The sequence below is a fragment of the Leiobunum rupestre genome, chromosome 8 (assembly GCF_980474605.1).
Source record: "Leiobunum rupestre chromosome 8, qqLeiRupe1.1.hap1, whole genome shotgun sequence".
NCBI classification, from domain to species: Eukaryota; Metazoa; Arthropoda; class Arachnida; order Opiliones; family Sclerosomatidae; genus Leiobunum; species Leiobunum rupestre.
Genome location: NC_143391.1, coordinates 24944056 through 24965062, shown reverse-complemented (window position 1 = coordinate 24965062; position 21007 = coordinate 24944056). Strand labels below are relative to the sequence as shown.

Genomic DNA, 21007 nt, shown 5'->3' with positions numbered 1-21007 from the left:
CAACACGAGCTAGTGAATAGGAGTACTGAGAACGAAAAGAGGACAAATTGGACGGTAAAAAAATCTAGGCCGGTTACACGAAGAGGAAACAAAAAGGACCGAGATAGGATGAGAGAAAGAAGATAATAATTAGGTGATGGCGGCCGACGAGCGGGTCACGAGGCGAGTCTCCTCCGGGTAGACTGAGGATCTCCCTTTACTAGCTCGTTAGAAGAGAAGGGAGCGAAATTCTTAGAAACGCGCGTCTGCACCTAATGAGGCCCTCGGCTCCCGTTCTACTAATAGAGGAGGCCCGGGGCGACTGACCGAGTATCGCCTTGTTTTCCCGCCCCATCTCGCCCAGATTTCTATTACGATCCGTCTACTCGAGTATCAGTAGTTCGTTTACGAGCTGTTTCTCCGCTTTGAGATTGACCCAAGGCGCGAATGAGCAACTCGCGAAGTAACGACGTCTTTTAGTACGTTGGTATTTGACGTAGCCTTAGCTCTGACCAGACCTACTAGGATGGAAGTATTCCAGAATGGCGGACAAGCCGTACCGAGCTGTGACGAACGAGAGTTAGAAATCGTTTGCCATATTAGCCAGGGTTACGAGGGTCTATGACATCGTAAATAGTACGCGAGGTCAACCTCGTCACTGTACGTTGAACCCACGTAATGGGATCCCATTTTAGTCGTAACCCTGGAACGAGATTATGGTCGTTCGAAATATAATAAATGTAGAATTTCGTTCAGTCCCGTTTTATCATACGAACCCAGCTATAGTATAATCTCACTCGTTGCGGAAATGTAATACGTCGTGTGATGCAAATGAAACATTTTATTTCATTATTATTATTATTACTATTCGTTTCAATAAGAATACATCGTTCCAAAAATAGACTACGCCAAATCGATCAGATAAAAAATCGGAAAAGCTGGGGGGCGATTCTGTAAAAAAACGAATGGGAATTCGATCTCGATACCCTTCGACAATTTACATTGATTTATGCTTATTCGAAATCTTTACCGAATACCATTCGTCGAGATCTCGAAGTTCGAAATGTAGTTTTCGATCGAAAATTGGATTTCGAATATTTACAGAATAGGCCCCCAGTAATCTCGAGGGGCTGTTCACTTCCAGTAATAGGTGTACAGAAGCATCTCATTGGTTTCCTAAGACATAAGTCCTCCGACGCGATTGATACCATCGGCGATTTTAATTCTAATTTGTAATGATATCATTATTGTCTGTGTTAAGGGGGTTAATATTTAACTGGGCGGCAAGCTGGCGCCAAAACACTCCTATCTTTAATGTCAAATTTAAAAAAATTTGGTATATAGGGGGGCGCCTTTTTGAAACTTTTTAACCGGGCGCCATATAGCTTCGGTACGCCACTGTTTAAAACGGGTTCTCTGTCCATTAATAAGGGTTATTTGTTAAGACAATGAAAGTGTTCAATGATGGTTATCTGGATATCAAAATGGGCTGTATGGTCCTTTACCTAATGGCGATATACTAATATTATTAATTAATTTAATAAATTAAAATTTAGGCAGGTTGCTCGTTCAGAGCCTTAAGCCTACTCAGTTTATTGGTTAATCAAACATTACGGTCTACTATACTTAAATGCCAAAATCATTTAACTGGAAAAGGCTTTCACGATCCGTTCAAACAATCGCGATCAAACCAAATCCTATTAAGAATATAATATTATTTTACAGATATTTTTGATGGGTTTTAGGGTAAAATTTAAATTTCTGAAATATTAAAATACTAAAATTATTATTATTTAATTATATAAAATTGGTAAATTTGGTGCTTTTAAAAATTGGTAAATTTGGTGCTTTTAAAAATTGGTAAATTTGGTGGTTTTAAAAATTGGTAAATTTGGTGGTTTTAAAAATTGGTAAATTTGGTGGTTTTAAAAAATGGTAAATTTGGTGGTTTTAAAAAATGGTAAATTTAATAAGTTTAAACAGGCTAAATTTAATAAGTTTAAACAGGCTAAATTCAATAAGTTTAAAGAGGCTAAATTTAGAAAATCGTTTTGACAGGAAGAGCTTTAGACTGAAACAATTTTTGGGTGTAACTTCAATTAAACTATGATTATTCTAATTGGCAATTACCTCGATTATCTGTTCATTAAAGCCCCACTGATCTAGTACAGAATGATTTGGTAATTATACTAAACCGTGAATAACTTGAAATAGTGACAAGGAAAAGGAATTAGGTGGATTTGTTCGATAGATCGCGCTGCGTACCAACACGGCTGCCCCATGGCAAAACCTTATAACCACCAAATTTTTGAAAAATTAGATTTTTACGCATCAGTTTTACTAAGGCATGTACAAAAGTACTGTAAAAGTTTCAGGTAAAAGTCATAAATATTTAACTATTTATGACTTAAAAAATGGTTTTGGGTTTTATAATTTTCGCATTAAAAACCACGTTAAAATCTTATAACTTAGGTTTTGAAAAAGTCAAATATCTCAAAATTACGATCGTGGTAGTTAAAAGGTTTTGCCATGGGACAGCCGAACAGGTGTCAAATGAATTATCTTCCCATTAAAATTCGAGCTAAAATCCTACACATTGTTCTAAGCCAGCGAGCAGTTTCAGTCTCAGAGTAGCAAAGCAAAAGCTGGTCAAAGCGGGGAATATGGGAGACTGGCATCATAATAATCCCTTTACTTTAACGGTTTCGAAACAATTTTGGAATAACCCTTTGTCGTCATTTTTTTTGCATAATTTCGTCTGATCTTTCGATTTATCTGTTGCGTAATAAACTGATCGATACCCGTAGCTACGAATTAAAAGATTGACTAAGTATTTCTTAATTTAGTTCTTGCGTTATAGATGTTTCTATAAAATAAAATGAATAAAAAATAAAAAAATCGAATATTTTGCTCTTGCGTCACAAAACACCGCTTTATTAGTATATTCTTCGCACGCACGATTTGCAGCGCGCTAGAAAATCCGAAATTCCTCTGGCGACTGTAGTGCGCGCTCGTAGACTTTTAAAAGTAAGAGGTTTTTTACTTTTTTTTCATATTATTTTATAGAAACATCTATTCTACGAACAACTTTATCTTCGAACACGGAAGCGTTTTTAATTTTTAATTTTCTTCTCGGTCCATTATATATTGGATTGGAACGAATCGCAAAATTTAAGAATATATAAGCGCTATGTATACGTATCCCGGGCGCCCTTCGGATTTCGCATCCATCTCGTTATCAGTTTATTTCCGTGTGGAGAAGAGGGTGGAGAAGGGAATGCAATTTTAAACCCGCGCGGAGGATTTGGTTTGAAGCTTTCGTGATTGGATGATGGACCAGATATTTCCCTAATTAATCGAAGTGCGCCGTTGAGTGGCGTGTTTCGACGCCAAGCGCCCCTTTACGAAAGAGCGCCAAATAATCGACCCCCAAAGAGATGAGAGGTTGCTTAATCTAGGCGCGTGCTTAAGTGCTCGCAAACTGAACCCGGCGGCCGCTTTTCACTAGCGATGCCAATTAAATCTCGATTTTAACGCCGCCCGGGGGAGGTTTGAGGACGCCGCCTCTATGATCTCGCCGGATATTTTGAGTTTACGTGATCCGGGATACACGTGGCCAAAATTCCACGTAACTTTTCCAACGGAATCGATCCGGTGTCTTTTCGTTGATACCGCAAATATATTTCAAGCTCGCGCAGACTCTATAACTCGTCCCGGGCGGATGCCCGACCAGAAAGCTAAATATTTTACAGTCCAATATCGGGCGTTTTTGGTTTTTCGTTTTCGGCCGGGTAGACAAATCAAAGAGTATAAAAACTACGTAACCTAGAGATATAATGACGGTCGAAAGCAGTAAAGGAAGTTGTAGCAACCGGGGGGGGGGGGGGGGGAAGTCACTCAGTGAATTTGCACTTCAAATTTCGGTACCGCAGCGCCACTACGGCAGTTTTAAGTGGCAATCATTTTGATTTAGTTCAACATTCTTGAAAATTCCTTAAGGAATTGGTTACCTTTAGGACTTGGCAACGTTAGAGAACAAACGCCTTATTCTTCACTTTTTGAAAATAAACACCGAAACAACGAATCCACAAATTCTAACTAAAAAAATCACGAAACAGTAACCAATTACTGTCACTTTTTTGAATTGACAGATATTAGACAATTAAATATCCAAAATGCCAAATTTAGCACCTCCGCAACACCGTAACTGCCATTTTTCTCCGGTTTTATTATTTATTGTACTAAATACTGCCGTAGTGGCCCTGCGGTACCGGAATTTGAAGTGCAAATTCACTGAGTGCCTTCCCCCCCCCCCCCCGGTTGCTACAACTTCCTTTACTGCTTTCGACCGTCATTATATCTCTAGGTTACGTAGTTTTTATACTCTTTGGACAAATGACCCATAGAAACAGAAACGAGACTAGAACCACGATCGGTTTGGGGGGAGGTGTACCAGCTAGAAGGCCGCCATCAGAGGGGAATCTCGCATATCCGCGCCATCTAATAAAATAAATGAAACTAAATATGATCACGTGGCAGGCTGAGAAATAAGGAAATTTTTTATACTGGACCTGTGGCCAGTAGAGCCTAGGTAGTTTAATTAAAAAACTGGCCACTGGCAACTTACCATTTTTAACCTTCAAAATCAGGCTTTCATAATTTATGGTAAAATTATCTATTTTTGAGAATATGTGCTAGGGCATAGGCTTACATATGGGTATTTCAAAATTTTGGAGTGTTAAATAAAGAACTATAAATCTGCTTCAGCAATATGTAGAGACATCTTTATTGAGCAATGTTAAATTTAAAAAATTACTACTATCACAAATGAATCACATTGTAAGGCGAAGCACGCAGCATAGAAGCAAAGACCAAACAATTTTAGGGATTAATATAATATTTTATTAATGAACTAAAATCTTGAAGGGAAAATACTTTGAATTTATTAAGTGGTCACCAGGGCCAGCTAATTTTGAAACTGGCGATTGGCCGGTGATAGTGCCTTATTTCTCCCACTGTCACGTGGCATAACGTCGTAAGCAACGTCGGCTGGTTTATGTTCTTCGATCGGTTTTCGACATTGTAGAGTTGTAAAAAAGACAGATTTATTATTTCAACGACATTATATAACTTATTTAAACAACTATGAAAATCATTACGTTCACAGAAATCTACATTACCGTAAATTACCAATAATCCACTTTCATAAACGTTTTAAATTTACTGGCCTTGAAATAAAATAAGCTTAGAAAGCTTATTTCTAATTGCTTTCCCCTCCATTTCCAGATTTTTGTCTCTGGTAATTGTTTGCAGGTGAACTTTGGTGTACAACATAATTAGTTTTTACCTCTCCGAGGGGACTTTGTACCCTAGGAGGGGTTATACAACCACCGTGTCTGTCTGTCTGTCTGTGGGTCTGTCTGTCAGGCCTGCGAACGCATTTTCGAGGCAAAGGGTAATCACTGCGTACGCAGTTTCTTAGAATCAGGGAAAAGGTTTTTCCAAAAGCGCCCTCTTTTGGTCATTGGGTTTAGTATAATTTTTTAATTGTCCGGGATTCGAACCCGAGCCCTCTTGAACGACAGGTGAGCGTTCTACCGCAGAATCACGGATACAGTTACGCTTCACTGAAAATTAAAAACTCTTCCGAGGAGAGGTATATTTTGGCTTGCCAACTTGTCTAATTAAACTATCGCGATGATGACCCATCCTCAACTCAAAGTCAAACATGAACAAGTTGGCAAGCTTGCCGAAATATACCTCTCCTCGGAAGAATTGTCCCTAGTGGTATTAATTTCTCGAGATGATCCTTAAAGATATATCTCCGCAATTCAGAGTTATTTACTAAAAACGTAATCCCGGTTCCATCCCGCCCGGTATAAAATTTTAATTATAATTAAAATAAATGAGACGAAACAACCGATTTTAATTCATTCAAAATATTATAAATTAAGTAGTTACAACAGTGAGTTAGACGTACTAAAACAATGCACAATTGAATTTAACCCTTTTTACAGTACAAGTTTATCAGTTGAATATAATACGAAGCAAATTTTAATGAAAGAAATATCTGCAGATGGTATTTGTATTTTTCTCGCTTACGAAATACTTGCCGCATCTTTAACGCTCATTTTATTTCAACACTCGTAGACTTCCAGTTGACGTTGTGACGCATACCACATGAAAAAGACCAATACCATCCAATTTCCAATATCATATAATGACTCGCACACCCAGGAAATCATTGACTGCGTTGGAAATCGTAGATATCCAAATATCCACACCAAAGAAGCAAAAACCTTACCATCAACAAAGCACAGAGAGCCACTAGACTAACCGACAGCTATCAAAGCAATAAACGTTAAATTATCGCCTTTGCATTAACACAACTATATATAGGTCGATAATAAAACCCGCAGAATATAGACACACACACACATTCAGACAGACAGACAGACACGATGATTGTAAAACCCCTCCTAAGGGACATAGTCCCCTCGGAGAGGTAAAAACACTCATATTCTGAGATTAGTATAAAATAATTCCTATAATACACGTATGAAATGAGCATTTTATTTGTTTCCGAAATCGCTTTTTATAGTGCGATTTTCCGCGGTTATGCTTATAGACGCGAAAAACTCAAACACAAGAGTACCGTTACTGCGTACGACCATAAGTGTATAATATCGTTACATAAGTGTGACACTTCCTATTCTTCACACGCGAAAGTTTTACCGTGAGCTATATTCGCGAGACAGACTGCATTACGGGCTTAGTCGCCGTTTTGCGTAAACTTGCTCCCGAGTCACACGTAGCCTTTGACAGCGCCTCGCTAGGGGGATATTTTCTTCTTGTGATGACGTCACTTCGTTACTAGCTCTCAGTAAAATATTCCCCAAAGTAACAAACTTATGGAACAATATTATAGACTTATGGTACGACGTGATGCGTAGAGGCTCGCTGCCTTCAAAATTTCCACCGTTATCATGGCGACAATGTTTAACGCGTTTGTCAGATGGCGCGGATAACCCGATTCCAAAATGGCCTAATGGCAGCCTTCTAGCTTACCTGTTTCCCTTGCGACTGGCGGAAAGCGCAGTGGTTCTAGTCTCATTTCTATTTCTACGAAATGACCAGCCCGTTGGTCTATATGGTTTGTAGAGACTTTATCCGCGATAAGCAGACCTCTGGCAAATGCCAGACGCAACGATCACCGGCCAGGCTTACACTTAAAATTAAGGCCATTTATCAGAATAAACCCCGTTCGCCTTAGACCGTTCCTCCATTAGCGAAGTGAGATTTGGGGCGAAAAATGTTACGAGGGGCACGTCGATCAACGTTTTCCGTTTTCAAGATATTTTAGAAAGTCCCGGGAACCGAAAGCTGTTACCGCCGTCCACCGCCTGATGGCGCCGCTATAGTCACTCTCAAAGTTCCAACTTCTTCTAAATTTAAATAGTCTTCTCGCGACTATTGGCGATTTTGAATACGCGTTACGCGGGATTAAAGGGAATATAACCTCAGGTATTTGGTGTGGAACACCAACGCTTGCAGCTCTGGCCGCTCTTGCCTTTGGCTTTAAAAATGTTTGGCGCCACTGTACAGGGACATTTGAAAAATTGAAGGGGTCTTCCGTAAAGATTGCTTTGCAGGTTATATTCCCTTTAAACGTTGAAAGCACTCGAGGGGCTGTTCACAAATTACGTAACACAGAAAAACCACTTTTTGGACTCCCTCCTTCCCCCTCGTAACAAAGAGTAACAAATGGAAAGACCCCTCTTCTTAAATTACGTAACAAATATCGAACCCCCCCTTAAATTATTATAGTACGTAACAACTAATATGCTGGTAATAAAGTACAATAAGATCAGGTACTAAATTTTGTTGTTTGTAATTTACATTTGAAATTACAACTGTATTTTTATGCAACACTTTATACCCATGGGTATGAAATTCTTTTAAACGTGAGTAAAACAATGAAAATGCTTATGTTTTTAATAATTGCGACTGTTTCTGAAAGTGATAAAAATTTTATTCTACGATATTAAAAATAAGATGTGTTACGTAACATTTTAGCGAACCCTCCCTCCCCCCCCCACGTAACAATTCGTAACGCTTGCTGAAACCCTCCATCCCCCCCTACCACGTTACGTAATTTGTGAACAGCCCCCGAGACCGTTATATTTTTTTATTAAATGAGTTGTCCTTTTGGTGGGTGTAAGACGGGTCAGTTTGTCTAGTTTTTTTTTTATCTAAGCCATACTAGGTGAAGACCTACAAAAGCTGGAGGCTGGTTCACACGGGCAGTGTTTTGCTGATTTTCTCTATTTTCTCGTTTTACTACCTTGTCCCGTTGTTCTGGCGCACGGGAAAACGACTGTACACACGGACAAAATTTAACGGATTTATCCGCCGTCAGCGCTGCCGGTAAAAGAGAAAAAGGAGAAAAAATGTTGAAATATCTCTACTTTATTTTCCCGGTTTTTGAAGCTCTTTGAGTTCGACTAATCAGCGAGCGTTTCGCTGTCACGTGATATAAGGAGCGCTTTTGAAAGTCTTAAAAAGTAGGCTTAAGAATTTTTGCGTCTACCACGTGACGGCATAACGCTCGCTGACTGGTCGAGCCCAACGCCTCTCAAAAAAAGGTTATCCGTTTCCTCGGTCCCCGGCAGCGCTCGCTGTGACAAAATCCGGCAAATTTTGTCCGTGTGTACAGTCGTGTTCCTGCGCGCCAGAACCACGTGAAAAGGTGGTAAAAATAGAAAATATAGAAAACCAGGAAAACACTGCCCGTGTGAACCAGGCTTTACTTTGGTAGGTTTCACTAGCAAACGGGTGAAATGAGATATTAAAACGAAACACTTCTTAAATTAAAACAAAAATATTTTCATCAAACACGCGATCTATGTTTGCGTAGATTCAAATTTCAAATGGTGAAATCGTAGATGTGAAATTTCTCCTTATTCGCTAGACGTGCGCGGATTGCGTATCTGTACGCGAAACATGGAAAATCGTTTTTATTTCCTCGACAAAGAAATCTTTTCATTCCAGCTGTAAAAAACTAACTCCAGAATCAATACTTTTCTTACTTTCATATTTGTTTGCTATTGAGCAAAATAAAAAAGTCATAAATTCCAAAGGCATTTTTCGGTAAAGAAAGCGAACGTTAAGAAGCTTACGTTCTTATAAATATTTTTTTTGGGAATATTATTAGGAGTCGTAGGCATATTTTATTTCGACAAAATGGATCGAGCTGATCTGTACCTACGACATCAAAGAGTACGTAAGATCTGTCGCATTTTTAATACTGTATAACGATAATCGGCTGTTCAGCAGTTTTTTTGCAATTAAATCAAGTAAACTGAGAATCGCAGTATCGCATGTAGAACGCCTCCAGGCAAAAATTTGTAAGTTGGATTCTACTTGAACTCGCCCCCTCTCAACTCTTGTAAACTGAATCATTTTAATCGGTTGTTGGGAAGCCGTTTCAATAAGTTTTCATCTTTTTACTATTGAGAAGCTCTGATAAATGGTAGCTCTACCGTTGCACTTTCCTTTGTCTTTTATACTTTATTTTTTGTAAACATTTGTAAATATTATCGGGTGTAAATGGTATTTTATTTGTCCGATAATATTTGTAGTTTTCAGTATAATAATATTTAACAGCTAGGCTAATACCCAAGGTACCACCTTTAAAGCCATTAATTTAGGTAAGAGGGTGGTGGCAAGCCCTTCATGCTAACTAATCCGAAGAACTCGGGGGAAAGCCTCTTTAACCAGTGGGGAGATAATTTATTAATTAGCACATGATTCTATGATTTTCTATCATGAATCTATTTAACCCATGAACATTCAACTCTATCATGAATCTATTTAACCCATGAACATTCAACTCTATCATGAATCTATTTAACCCATGGACATTCAACTCTATCATGAATCTATTTAACCCATGGACATTCAACTCTATCATGAATCTATTTAACCCATGAACATTCAACTCTATCATGAATCTATTTAACCCATGCACATTCAACTCTATCATGAATCTATTTAACCCATGGACATTCAACTCTATCATGAATCTATTTAACCCATGGACATTCAACTCTATCATGAATCTATTTAACCCATGCACATTCAACTCTATCATGAATCTATTTAACCCATGGACATTCAACTCTATCATGAATCTATTTAACCCATGGACATTCAACTCTATCATGAATCTATTTAACCCATGGACATTCAACTCTATCATGAATCTATTTAACCCATGGACATTCAACTCTATCATGAATCTATTTAACCCATGAACATTCAACTCTATCATTAGCCACAGTATACACCGATGCGAAGGAGTGGTTCCGAGTTTTCAATCTGGAATCGAACCCGGCTCCTCTTGCTGCGAGGAGAAAGTGCTAATCACTCCGCCACCTCACCTCCGTTGTATCTGCTCCCTGATTTTCAAAAGTATTAAATATTCATAAATATTAAGCTTATTAATTACCCTGGTATAATATAACTATAGTCTTAAAATAATGGATTGATAAAGGGCATCGGCTCGAAACGTCACCAATAAATAAAATAAAATTGTTTATACCATGACAGTTTCTCCAGTTTGATTTTTATATTAATAAACAATCGATCATTTATTTTAGAATTCCATCAAAGCGTGAGGGTCTTACGTACCAAAGTAAAGAAAATAATTTTGGTTCGGGAGTTTTTTAAAGTAAAAAATAAAAATATTTCTACACGTGTACGACCATACATACGTTTCAGGGGAGGTGGCACACGAATAGGTATTACTCATTGCTTTATGTTTTTTTGCATATATATATATATATATATATATATATATATATATATATATATATATATATATATATACTGTTTATATATTATTTTCATATATATACTGTTTATATATTATTTTCATATATATACTGTTTATATATTATTTTCATATATATACTGTTTATATATTATTTTCATATATATACTGTTTATATATTATTTTCATATATATACTGTTTATATATTATTTTCATATATATACTGTTTATATATTATTTTCATATATATACTGTTTATATATTATTTTCATATATATACTGTTTATATATTATTTTCATATATATACTGTTTATATATTATTTTCATATATATACTGTTTATATATTATTTTCATATATATACTGTTTATATATTATTTTCATATATATACTGTTTATATATTATTTTCATATATATACTGTTTATATATTATTTTCATATATATACTGTTTATATATTATTTTCATATATATACTGTTTATATATTATTTTCATATATATACTGTTTATATATTATTTTCATATATATACTGTTTATATATTATTTTCATATATATACTGTTTACATATTATTTTCATATATATACTGTTTATATATTATTTTCATATATATACTGTTTATATATTATTTTCATATATATACTGTTTATATAATATTTTCATATATATACTGTTTATATAATATTTTCATATATATACTGTTTATATATTATTTTCATATATATACTGTTTATATATTATTTTCATATATATATATACTGTTTATATATTATTTTCATATATATATATACTGTTTATATATTATTTTCATATATATATATACTGTTTATATATTATTTTCATACATATATACTGTTTATATATTATTTTTCATATATATATACTGTTTATATATTATTTTCATATATATATACTGTTTATATATTATTTTCATATATATATACACTGTTTATATATTATTTTCATACATATATACTGTTTATATATTATTTTCATATATATATATAAACTGTTTATATATTATTTTCATATATATATACTGTTGGGGTGGCGGAGCGCTTATTGGGGTGGTGGAGTGGTTAGCACTTTCGCCTCGCAGCAAGAGGAGCCGGGTTCGATACCAACTTGTGGCACTGGGTGAAAACTGGGAACAACTTCTTCCGCGTTGAGTTTGCAAGTTCTCTCCTCACTGGTTTAAGGGGTTTTCCCCCGAGCTCTTCGGTTTCCCCTTCCATAAAAACTTGTTGAGGTTAACGGTAATAGTTAGTGTAGAGAGCTGTTGGCTCGATCATGTGGCATGCAGAGCTTGCCACCACCCTCCTACGCATTGTAACCCGGCCACCTGAATTAAAGGCTTCAAAAGTCGCTTGATGACTTAGGCCTAAGGTGGTGCCTTGGGTATTAGCCTAGCCTAGCTGTTTATATATTATTTTCATATATATATACTGTTTATATATTAATTGCCTTAATTTTGTAAATAAGTAAATCTGCCTTAATATCAGTCAACTAATTATGTGAAGAAATAGCAGACGATGTTTTTAGGTTGTAAATTTCAGCTGTTTTGAACTAGCAGACAGCTTTCATATATTTAAAACTCGGTCGGTAGGCGGCGATACTTATTACCAAAATTTAAACTACGCAGGAAGCCTAATTGTAATTAAGGCAAACTTTAATGGTCCTCCCCGATTGGAAAGGGATTTTTTACGAAAAAGATATCGTAAAAATGCATTCATTCTGTCTGACAATCTTCTTTCGCAATTATAAAAGAAAATCGGCATCCTCGGAAGAATAGCATTTTCCCTTTCCTACTAAATTACGTGGTTAGCGAATAAAAATATTTCTGAAAAAAACGTCGTTTCCAAAGGCAAATTGACCTTGGACTGGATCCGTGAACCCTTTAAGCCTTCGCTATCACGCGTCATAAATTATATTAACTCATTTTTGTCGGAGATCCTTTTTTAAAAAAAGAAAATGTCATCCTTTTCTTTCGCGTGGCAGCTTCCTCTTATCGAAGCGGACTCCGAGGTCGGAACTTCGTCCTTGCAAAGAAGTTTGGCTCGTAAACTAGGAGTGGAAACTTTCTCTTTGAACCTGAAGATCTCTCCCAACTCTCCGCCCTCCGTGCGCCTCAAACCAGCCCGCACGTACAACGGGAAGCCTCTCGGAGTCCATTACGACCTCAAGGTTCACGTGGGTCAGTATTAAGTCGCTTCAAATACCACTATTCTTATTATTGTCGTCGCGTTGAAGACCCACCCTCCACCCGCTTTTCCTTAATGGAAAATGTACCAATTCTCTCCGATCGTATCGCCCCTTGTAATGGAATATTCCCATTCGATCGAAATCCCATTCAACCGAAATAATTTTAAAATGTAGCCCAATTGGCGGTATTCGGTTATGTTTAAGGTTAAGTTACGTTTAGGTTTAGGCAGGGCCGTAACCAGGGGGGGGGGGCGGTCGGGCCGTGCCCACCCTGGACCGTATGGTTGTATGTACAATTTTTTATTTTTTTTTATTTGTTTCCATTGCGTGCCCATCCTGAAATCAAATCCTGGTTACGGTGCTGGGTTTAGGTTATGTTAGGTTAGGTTAGGTTACGTTTAAGGTAAGGTTAGGTTAGGTTAAGGTTAGGTTAAGGTTAGGTTAGGTTAGGATGCGTTTAAGGTTAGGTTAGGATGCGTTTAAGGTTAGGTTAGGTTACGTTTCAGGATAGGTTAGGTTAGGTTAGGTTAGGTTACGTTTAAAGTTAGGTTACGTTTAAAGTTAGGTTATGTCTTTTTCTAAAAATCGCCTTTTGGGCGGCGTTAAGACGAATGGGATTTCGGTCGAATGGGACTGAAGCCTTGTAATACCCCAAGATCGATTTTGCCCCTTTTCCGAGAAGGCCTTTTGTTTCTTTCTTTTGACTGAGTCTCCGCTCCTGGCTAAACCATACCCCCCGTATTAAAAAGAGGCTAAAAATGATGACCCCGCGGAAGATGTATTTCTACGAAAAGCGATCTCCGGTCTTGCGCAGTTCCACTTTTACGTCACGCGCCATCTGAAATGCAGACGATTTTTAACCGAAAACGAGTAACTGCGCGAGACTGGAGATTCTCATGGGGTACGTTCAGCCGCAGTCAACGGAAAAAAACCCGATGGATTTATATTTTCCACCGATGAGCTTTTTCGTCATAATGACGTCGTAAGTTGCTGAACGCTTTTATTCAGTCATCGGTTTTTTTTAAAATGCCGTAGCTTTTATAGTAGTTTACGTCAGTAGTGACGTCAGTCAACGGAAAAACCGACTCTTCCAACCGATGACTTCGGTCACGGCCAACTTTGATCACGCGCTGTTTGCGCTACTACGGCCAACACATTCGTCGAAATTCCGCGAGCAAGGATTTTCCCTCTATAAACTGTACTATAATGTGTAGGAGTTCAGCGCCACGCTCGGTGGTTATATTGTCTTCAATGTAAAAACTATACTAAAAAAAATAATCCGCTAGGGGCGCTGACGTCATACACATCTTTTGCTCATAGGTTAACACAGAAACGTCAACGAATGAGATGGCCGCTGTAGCGCGAGAGATGCGCGAGAAATCAAAGTTGGCCGTGCTTCGGTGAGTAACCGATGACTATCGTGACGTCAAAACCGGAAACGCTAAAAAGCGTACAGTAGGAAACCGATGTCACCGATGAGCGCTGCTGAACGTACCCATTATTTGACGCCCTTTTTAATAAAGGATAATATTTAATTGGTTCGAGACCAAGTCGCTGATCGTTATTTCTTTCAATAAATCGTTGTTGACCGCGGATGTACCCGGTCGATGCTTAGATGACAGTTTCTTCAATCTAGACGCACCCCCTGCCACGCTTTTTATTGAACAGTCAGCTTAACTGGCTTTAATTAGTTCCCCGGAGGAATAACGAATATTAAACGCTTCCTGATTTATTTTATTTCCGCGTTCTTATTTTAATCGCGCAAATTAGATGGTCAACGCGTGTTGTCAATTGATTGCGCACGGTTCACTGCATCTTCCTCGAAATTTCATTATATTTTACACGCAAATGTACTTTACTCCCGTAAATTGTCATCCAAATCGATTTAGAATTCTTAGGAAATTATTAATTAATTTGGATTTGTTTGTAAGCAGAGTGAAGCGTATTTAACACGCGTTTTTTTCTCTCTCTCTCACTCGATACGCCTAATTGGTTTGTTCCGCCGCATTGATTCTTTTGAACATATTCCTCGTTTCACGCTTTCCTAGTCCATTTAATTGCCTTCATTATGAGACTTACAATTTATTATTTTGTAATATTCTGATCAGTAGAAAGTCCAATTTGTACGTTCAAATATAGATCGAAATCGAATATGGTATTTAATGTTTTTAATGAAATAGCCCCACGTATTAGCATAAGTAACAAAATGTAAATAAGTATGACGCATCCTATTATTTTAATTCTGACTTTCTGGCTGATACTCTCGCCCAGCTACGACTTAGAGTAGTATATTTTTTATTTGTTAGAGTACTTGGGACAATACAGTCCACTAACCGCTATGCGATTAATCAGGGGTGAGATACGTGTAAAGGCCACTGGCCAACGGGGGATACTTGGGCATAGGGACGAGACACCCGTGGCGGAAGCGTGACAACCACCCGTTGGGGGATTGGTAGTCGTCCTCGTAAGGCCGTCCGCCTTTTCTGCCTCCCAGACGCTTGGGATTACGGGACTACGCTACTAGTCCCGTCTGAGTAGTATAATATTGTCCTTGGTAATTTTATATTTCGCCGTTGTCATATCTATTCAGTAAGGGGCTCTGTGCTGAACTAAAACTCGATTAACTTTGAAAAGCAGTTCGGTTATAGTTTTTTCTTATTGTGATATTACGTAACTTATTTTATGAGTGAGAATAAAACCAGCGTTAACGGCGAATGTTTCTGTTCTCTTTTAACTTGACAGCGGAAAGGTTGGAAGAGCGTCCTCACAAGCGTAGCACGGTGCGAATGGCCGTCCGATGCATCCGTTACGCGCCCTGGGACGCGATCAGTCTTCGAAGCGAGCCCGTCATTGACAAACTGACCAAGAGCTTCGTGTTCAGCCCGGGTCGATTGGAGATCGAAGCCTCCTTAAACCGCGAGGTGTACCTGCACGGAGAGCCCGTCGTGGTACGCGTCGCCGTCAAGAACAACTCCAACAAGACGGTGCACAAAATTAAGGTCAACCTAGTCCAACTGGTGAACGTGTGCATGTTCACGAACGGCCGTTTCAAGAACGTGGTCGGAATGAGGTCGACGGAGGATGGCGAAACGGTCCCCCCCAACAGCGTCTTCTCGCGAGAGTTCCCCGTCAAACCCATGAGTTTCACCAAATACGCCGTTGCCTTAGCCGTGGACACGGGATTCCACGACGAGTACAACTGGCTGGCTTCCACCACTGGCCTTCCGGCCAAGGAAAAGACTCCGTACGGCGTTTCCGTCGTCTACGAAGCCAAGGTCAAAGTTCTGCTGAGTTGTATCGACCGACCCTTGACCCTGCGCCTGCCCTTCGAGTTGACGCATTCCCGGGCGACCGCCGAGCGCGACCAGCCTCTCCCTTCGACGTCCGCGGTTTTGAAAGAGACCATTATCGCGGCCAGTGAAGAGGAACGCGTTATGGACGACATCGTTCTTCATCAGCATCCCTAACGATGACCCGCGACTCCGATCGTTTCCTTTTCCCCGCTTAGAATACGCGCTACGTTCAGGAATCACGACGGATGGATAAGCGCTTCATTTCGAGAGTAGTAAAAGCGTCGTTCGCCGAGATAGAGACGATACCCGACTTCACGAACAACTTCCCTCCTTCCACGCGACCCTTGCCGGAAAATCTGTTCTTCGGGTCTCGGGAAAGACGAAATCTCCAGACACGTACGCGTAAAACGGATAGTCTGAATTATTATCGCTATTGGCGATAATAACCGCGCGGTCAAGAAAGAAACCGGTGACCCCAAATCATATTTTGTAGCAATTTGGATAGTTTCGAAGATATTCTTTACGAAGATTATGTTCGCTAAATGAAACTTACGATGTTTGTGGTTTGATATTTTTTATGGTTTTAACGTTATTATAACCAAGAATGTATTTATTTATACTCAGGGAGAATGAATATGTCGAGACTATCGACGGACACGTTGAGGCCCTGACCCCGTCACGCTAGGGGGGGGGGAGGAAAAAAGGAGGCGGTCTTATTTTTTGCGTCCTCGCAGCAGCGTTAATCTCGTCGAAAAACGTAATTTTTAAGAACCAATGAGATTGCAGTATTATTTGATTTTATTAAAGCGGAGGAGCATACCGGGGGGCCCAACGGGTGGAATTGGAGAAACGCTAAAAATAATCTCGACATATTCATTCTCCCTGAGGATAAATAAATACATTCTTGTTATAACTAAGTGAAATATAATTATAAACGTTTGTCCTTTTCAAACGATCGTATAATATCAGCCTATATTTCGGTTTATTTCCAATATTATTATTATTAATAACTACAAAACCAGGTTTGTAAATTAACTTGAATCTACTAAACCCGGTTTAATACGCTTCGCCTACAAGCATAAGTCTATAATGTTGTTTCAAAGATTGTATCTTTTTGGAAATAATTTACATCACCTGAAGAAATTAGCCCTCTAGCGAGGCGTAGTTACAAGGATGCGTGGGACGCCAAACTCAGCGAAAAACGCCAAAGAAGCCCGTTATATAGTTTGTTGTAAATAGCTATAAGTAAAAAAATATAATGTGAATAATAAGAAATGTCATACTTATGAAAATATTATAGACTAATGTTTTTACCAGAAGTATATAATATATATTTTAGAAATAAGTATTCATCTTCCTATACTGCTAATGTAACTCTCTTGAAACATGTACATGCGCAGGTTGCCGCTGATTTTTTGAATACGTTTCGGAAGAAAAATAGTGCGAGGAAAGTCGATAAATTTTGAACCGTGAAGTGGTGTATGCTTCCGCGGTTTGTCGATAAAATGGCACCCGTTGAAATTTATCTCGAGCCTGCGAAGGTGCAAGTTTCATTTTTGCGTCCTAGGGAGATATATTATAAACTTCTGGTATCAGGGTATCAGTTAGCTAGTACAAAATGTCCCTGCCTTCCCCCGACCTTCGTAATCCCATAAGTCTATAATATTGTTCCATAAGTTTGTCACTTTGGGGAATATTTTACTGAGAGCTAGTAGCGGAGTGACGTCATCACAAGAAGAAAATCTCCCCCTAGTGAGGCGCTGTCAAAGGCTACGTGTGACACGTTAGCAAGTGGAATAGCTCTCAGTAAAACTTTTGCATATGAAGAAAAGAAAATGTCAGACTTATGTAACAATATTATACACTTTTGGTAATACACATAACATAAAATTTTTGAATGGCTTCTTTTGGGCAAAATGATACTCCATTCCATTTCAATGTAGGTTAGTCAGTAGAGAACCACGGATAAGTCATATCAAAGTCGAGAAAACGAGTCACAAACTTTACCTTTTTACGTGACTCTGAATGAATTATCCGTAATCGCCAGGAAATGTACTCGATCGTTGTATTGAAATGCACATTTTCGTTATCGTGGTCCAAAGTGGTGTGAATTTCGGCACCTACTCACTAAATCACCGTATATTGTTATAGTGATCAAAGAAAAAGTATATTTTGAGAGTTAATAGAATTTAAAATTTACAAATTAATAGAACGGATATTGTAAAAGTGTTCATTCGGCTATCCTTAACTAAGTATTGGTTTTGAAATCCCAAATTTCGAAACAATTGGGGTAGAAGCAATTAGAAAACACTTAAAATCAGACGTTCATAATAAATCTCTTACGAAAGCAGTATCCAACTAGGCCACGCAGGGGCTATGCATATCGCATATAGTGCGAATAATAATAATGAGCTAGACTAATACTCAAGGCACCACTTATAGGCCCAAGTCATCTAGCGACTTATAATGCCATTAAACAAGTGGCCGGGTTACAATGCGTAGGAGGGTGGTGGCAAGCCCTTCATACCACGCGAGCCAACAGCTCCCTACACTAACTATTACCGTTAACCTCTACAAGTTTTTATGGAAAGGGGAATCCGAAGAACTCGGGGAAAAAACCCTTTAATCAGTGGGGAGAGAACTTGCAAACTCAACGCGGAAGGAGCAGCTCCGAGTGTTCACCCAGTGCCACAAGCTAGGATCGAACCCGGCTCCTCTCGCTGCGAGGCGAAAGCGCTAACCACTCCGCCACTCAACTACGTAGACTGTCAAAATTACACAGGGTTGAGATACGCGCATATTATTAAACCAAATTTTATCGATAGTTTCTGACACTCATTATATTATGAATATAAATTACTTTATAATTTTGATTCGATCTAATAATATTAGCAGTGTAGGGAGATGGATACTTCTATAGAAAGATATATATTATATACTTCTGATAATATAAAAAATATATATTTTGTATCCGGGTCTATGAGTAGTAAACGAGGATAGAGAATCCAAAGATATATATGTATAAAATATACTATGTGAGCTTAAAAAAAAGAGATAAGATGTTGTATGTTCCATGTAACTTAAAAAAAAAATATTCATCAATACAATTTTTTTTATTAAACCGAAAGAATCAAATTACAAGAGTCATTTTGTCTATTTATTAAATTTTTCCATCAAGTGAGCGATTTTCACATTCGTTTTTTTGGTGGTCTGATTTTTAGACGCATGTAGCTCGTTGGACGGCGAGGGAGACTTCAAATTGTGTTTGTTATATTTTCTACGTGACGGAGCGAAGGAGGTTTTCGAAGCGTTTTTAGCGGCTGATTCTTTTGATGTTTTGCCATTCTCCAAAGATGACACCGCGTTGCCGACTTTTTGAGCTGCGGACTTCATTCCGGCGACTGTCAAGCGTTTCGAGCGACAAAAGTTAAGTTATAACATAAGTATATAATGACGTTCCATAAGCGTGTCAGTTTGTAGAAATTATTACTGATAACCATGTGTTGAATGACGTAAAATTGTCGCCATACTCAGAAAGATGAGCGCCTCTAACGATAAAAATATGAAACTCAAAAACAAATGATAAAGTGCCGGTCCTACGCCTTGGCACGGTTTACTATGAATTCCACCGATAAATGTTTGGCCATCTTAGAAAGGTGTCAGTAAAATTTAAACATGCGGTGGATAGGAAACTGACACACTTATGTGAAACATAATTATAAATTTATGGTTATAATGCGCATTTCTTTAAGAATATTCAATAACACATCTCACATCTTGGAGGCGGCTTTGTGGTAAAGGAACCGCTCTCATCGCGTGTTTTTGTCTAAAATATACAAAAACCAATCGACCAGTTCGATTTCATTCAAAGATTAATATATCATTCAATAAAAGCAGTCATTAACGTGTAATTTATTCTTCTAACAAGCTTATTTCTTTCTATTTTTCCTAAACGAACGTACCGTCGAAGTAGCTTTTCTCGGAACTTTCTTTAGTTGTACATTTTTAATCATATCTTCCGTTATTTTGGGTTGCTGTGTTTTAGTTGTCTCTTTGCTCTTTTTCGTCACTGAAGGGTCGAATGTTTATAAAATTGAGAATATGAACTAAGTTGAATATGCTTTAGGCTTACTAATAGGTTTGAGATTCGACGAAACTAATCGTAAAGGTGGGAGAGGAGGTGGTGGAGGTATGTACCCTGGTATATATTTGGTTGCCGTCTTTTTCGGTGCTGTTTCTGGTGTAGGTGAAATGGAAAGTTTCGGAGGTGGTGTCGTTTCCTTTTCTTCGTCACTATCACTTTCTTCTCCGTATTTGGGTCTCAATCGAAGTTTCGCCATCATTTCGTCCTAACGATAGGTTAGTGGATTAGCGTTACAAATAATAAACCTTCCATTTAATGTAGAGACTTAAGCCTAGGTCCTACCATCATTGAGTCTATCGGAGCTCTTTTTTGAACGTATTTTTTATCTCGCGGTTTTGAATTTTTGGTTTTTCTCCAGTTAGCATTCACGGGGGAATATAATTTAAAAGTAGGAAGGGGAGGCGGAGGAGGGGGTGGAACAGACATTTTTGGTTTGAACAAATTTTAAAAAGTTTTATAAGCAAACTCTAAATTTCGGGTCACAAAATATGAATTTTAAATATCGCGCGCCTAAAGTCGCCAGTGTACTTTGGGTGAGAATTTGATTGGTGGA

At 38.2% G+C, this 21007-nt stretch overlaps 2 protein-coding genes across 2 annotated transcripts in view; one reads left to right on the top strand and one right to left on the bottom strand.

Annotated features, from left to right (window-relative positions):
* Nucleotides 1-17233, top strand: part of LOC149932861 (arrestin homolog) — a 66401-nt gene extending 49168 nt beyond the window's left edge. Inside the window, exons 3-4 of the mRNA XM_090157194.1 lie at nucleotides 12814-13009; nucleotides 15760-17233. Coding sequence (XP_090013320.1) covers nucleotides 12814-13009; nucleotides 15760-16484 — 921 coding nt within the window. The 3' untranslated portion in view covers nucleotides 16485-17233. The remainder of the gene's footprint in view (nucleotides 1-12813; nucleotides 13010-15759) is intronic.
* A 2171-nt stretch (nucleotides 17234-19404) lies between these two features.
* LOC149932860 (uncharacterized) lies at nucleotides 19405-20957 on the bottom strand. The gene is made up of 5 exons (XM_090156974.1): nucleotides 20737-20957; nucleotides 20443-20659; nucleotides 20273-20379; nucleotides 20085-20136; nucleotides 19405-19711 (listed from the first exon to the last, which is right to left on the bottom strand). Exons 1-5 carry the CDS (start codon nucleotides 20878-20880, stop codon nucleotides 19464-19466), a joined length of 768 nt encoding a protein of 255 aa, XP_090013100.1. The 5' UTR covers nucleotides 20881-20957; the 3' UTR covers nucleotides 19405-19463.
* Nucleotides 20958-21007: the final 50 nt, after the last annotated feature.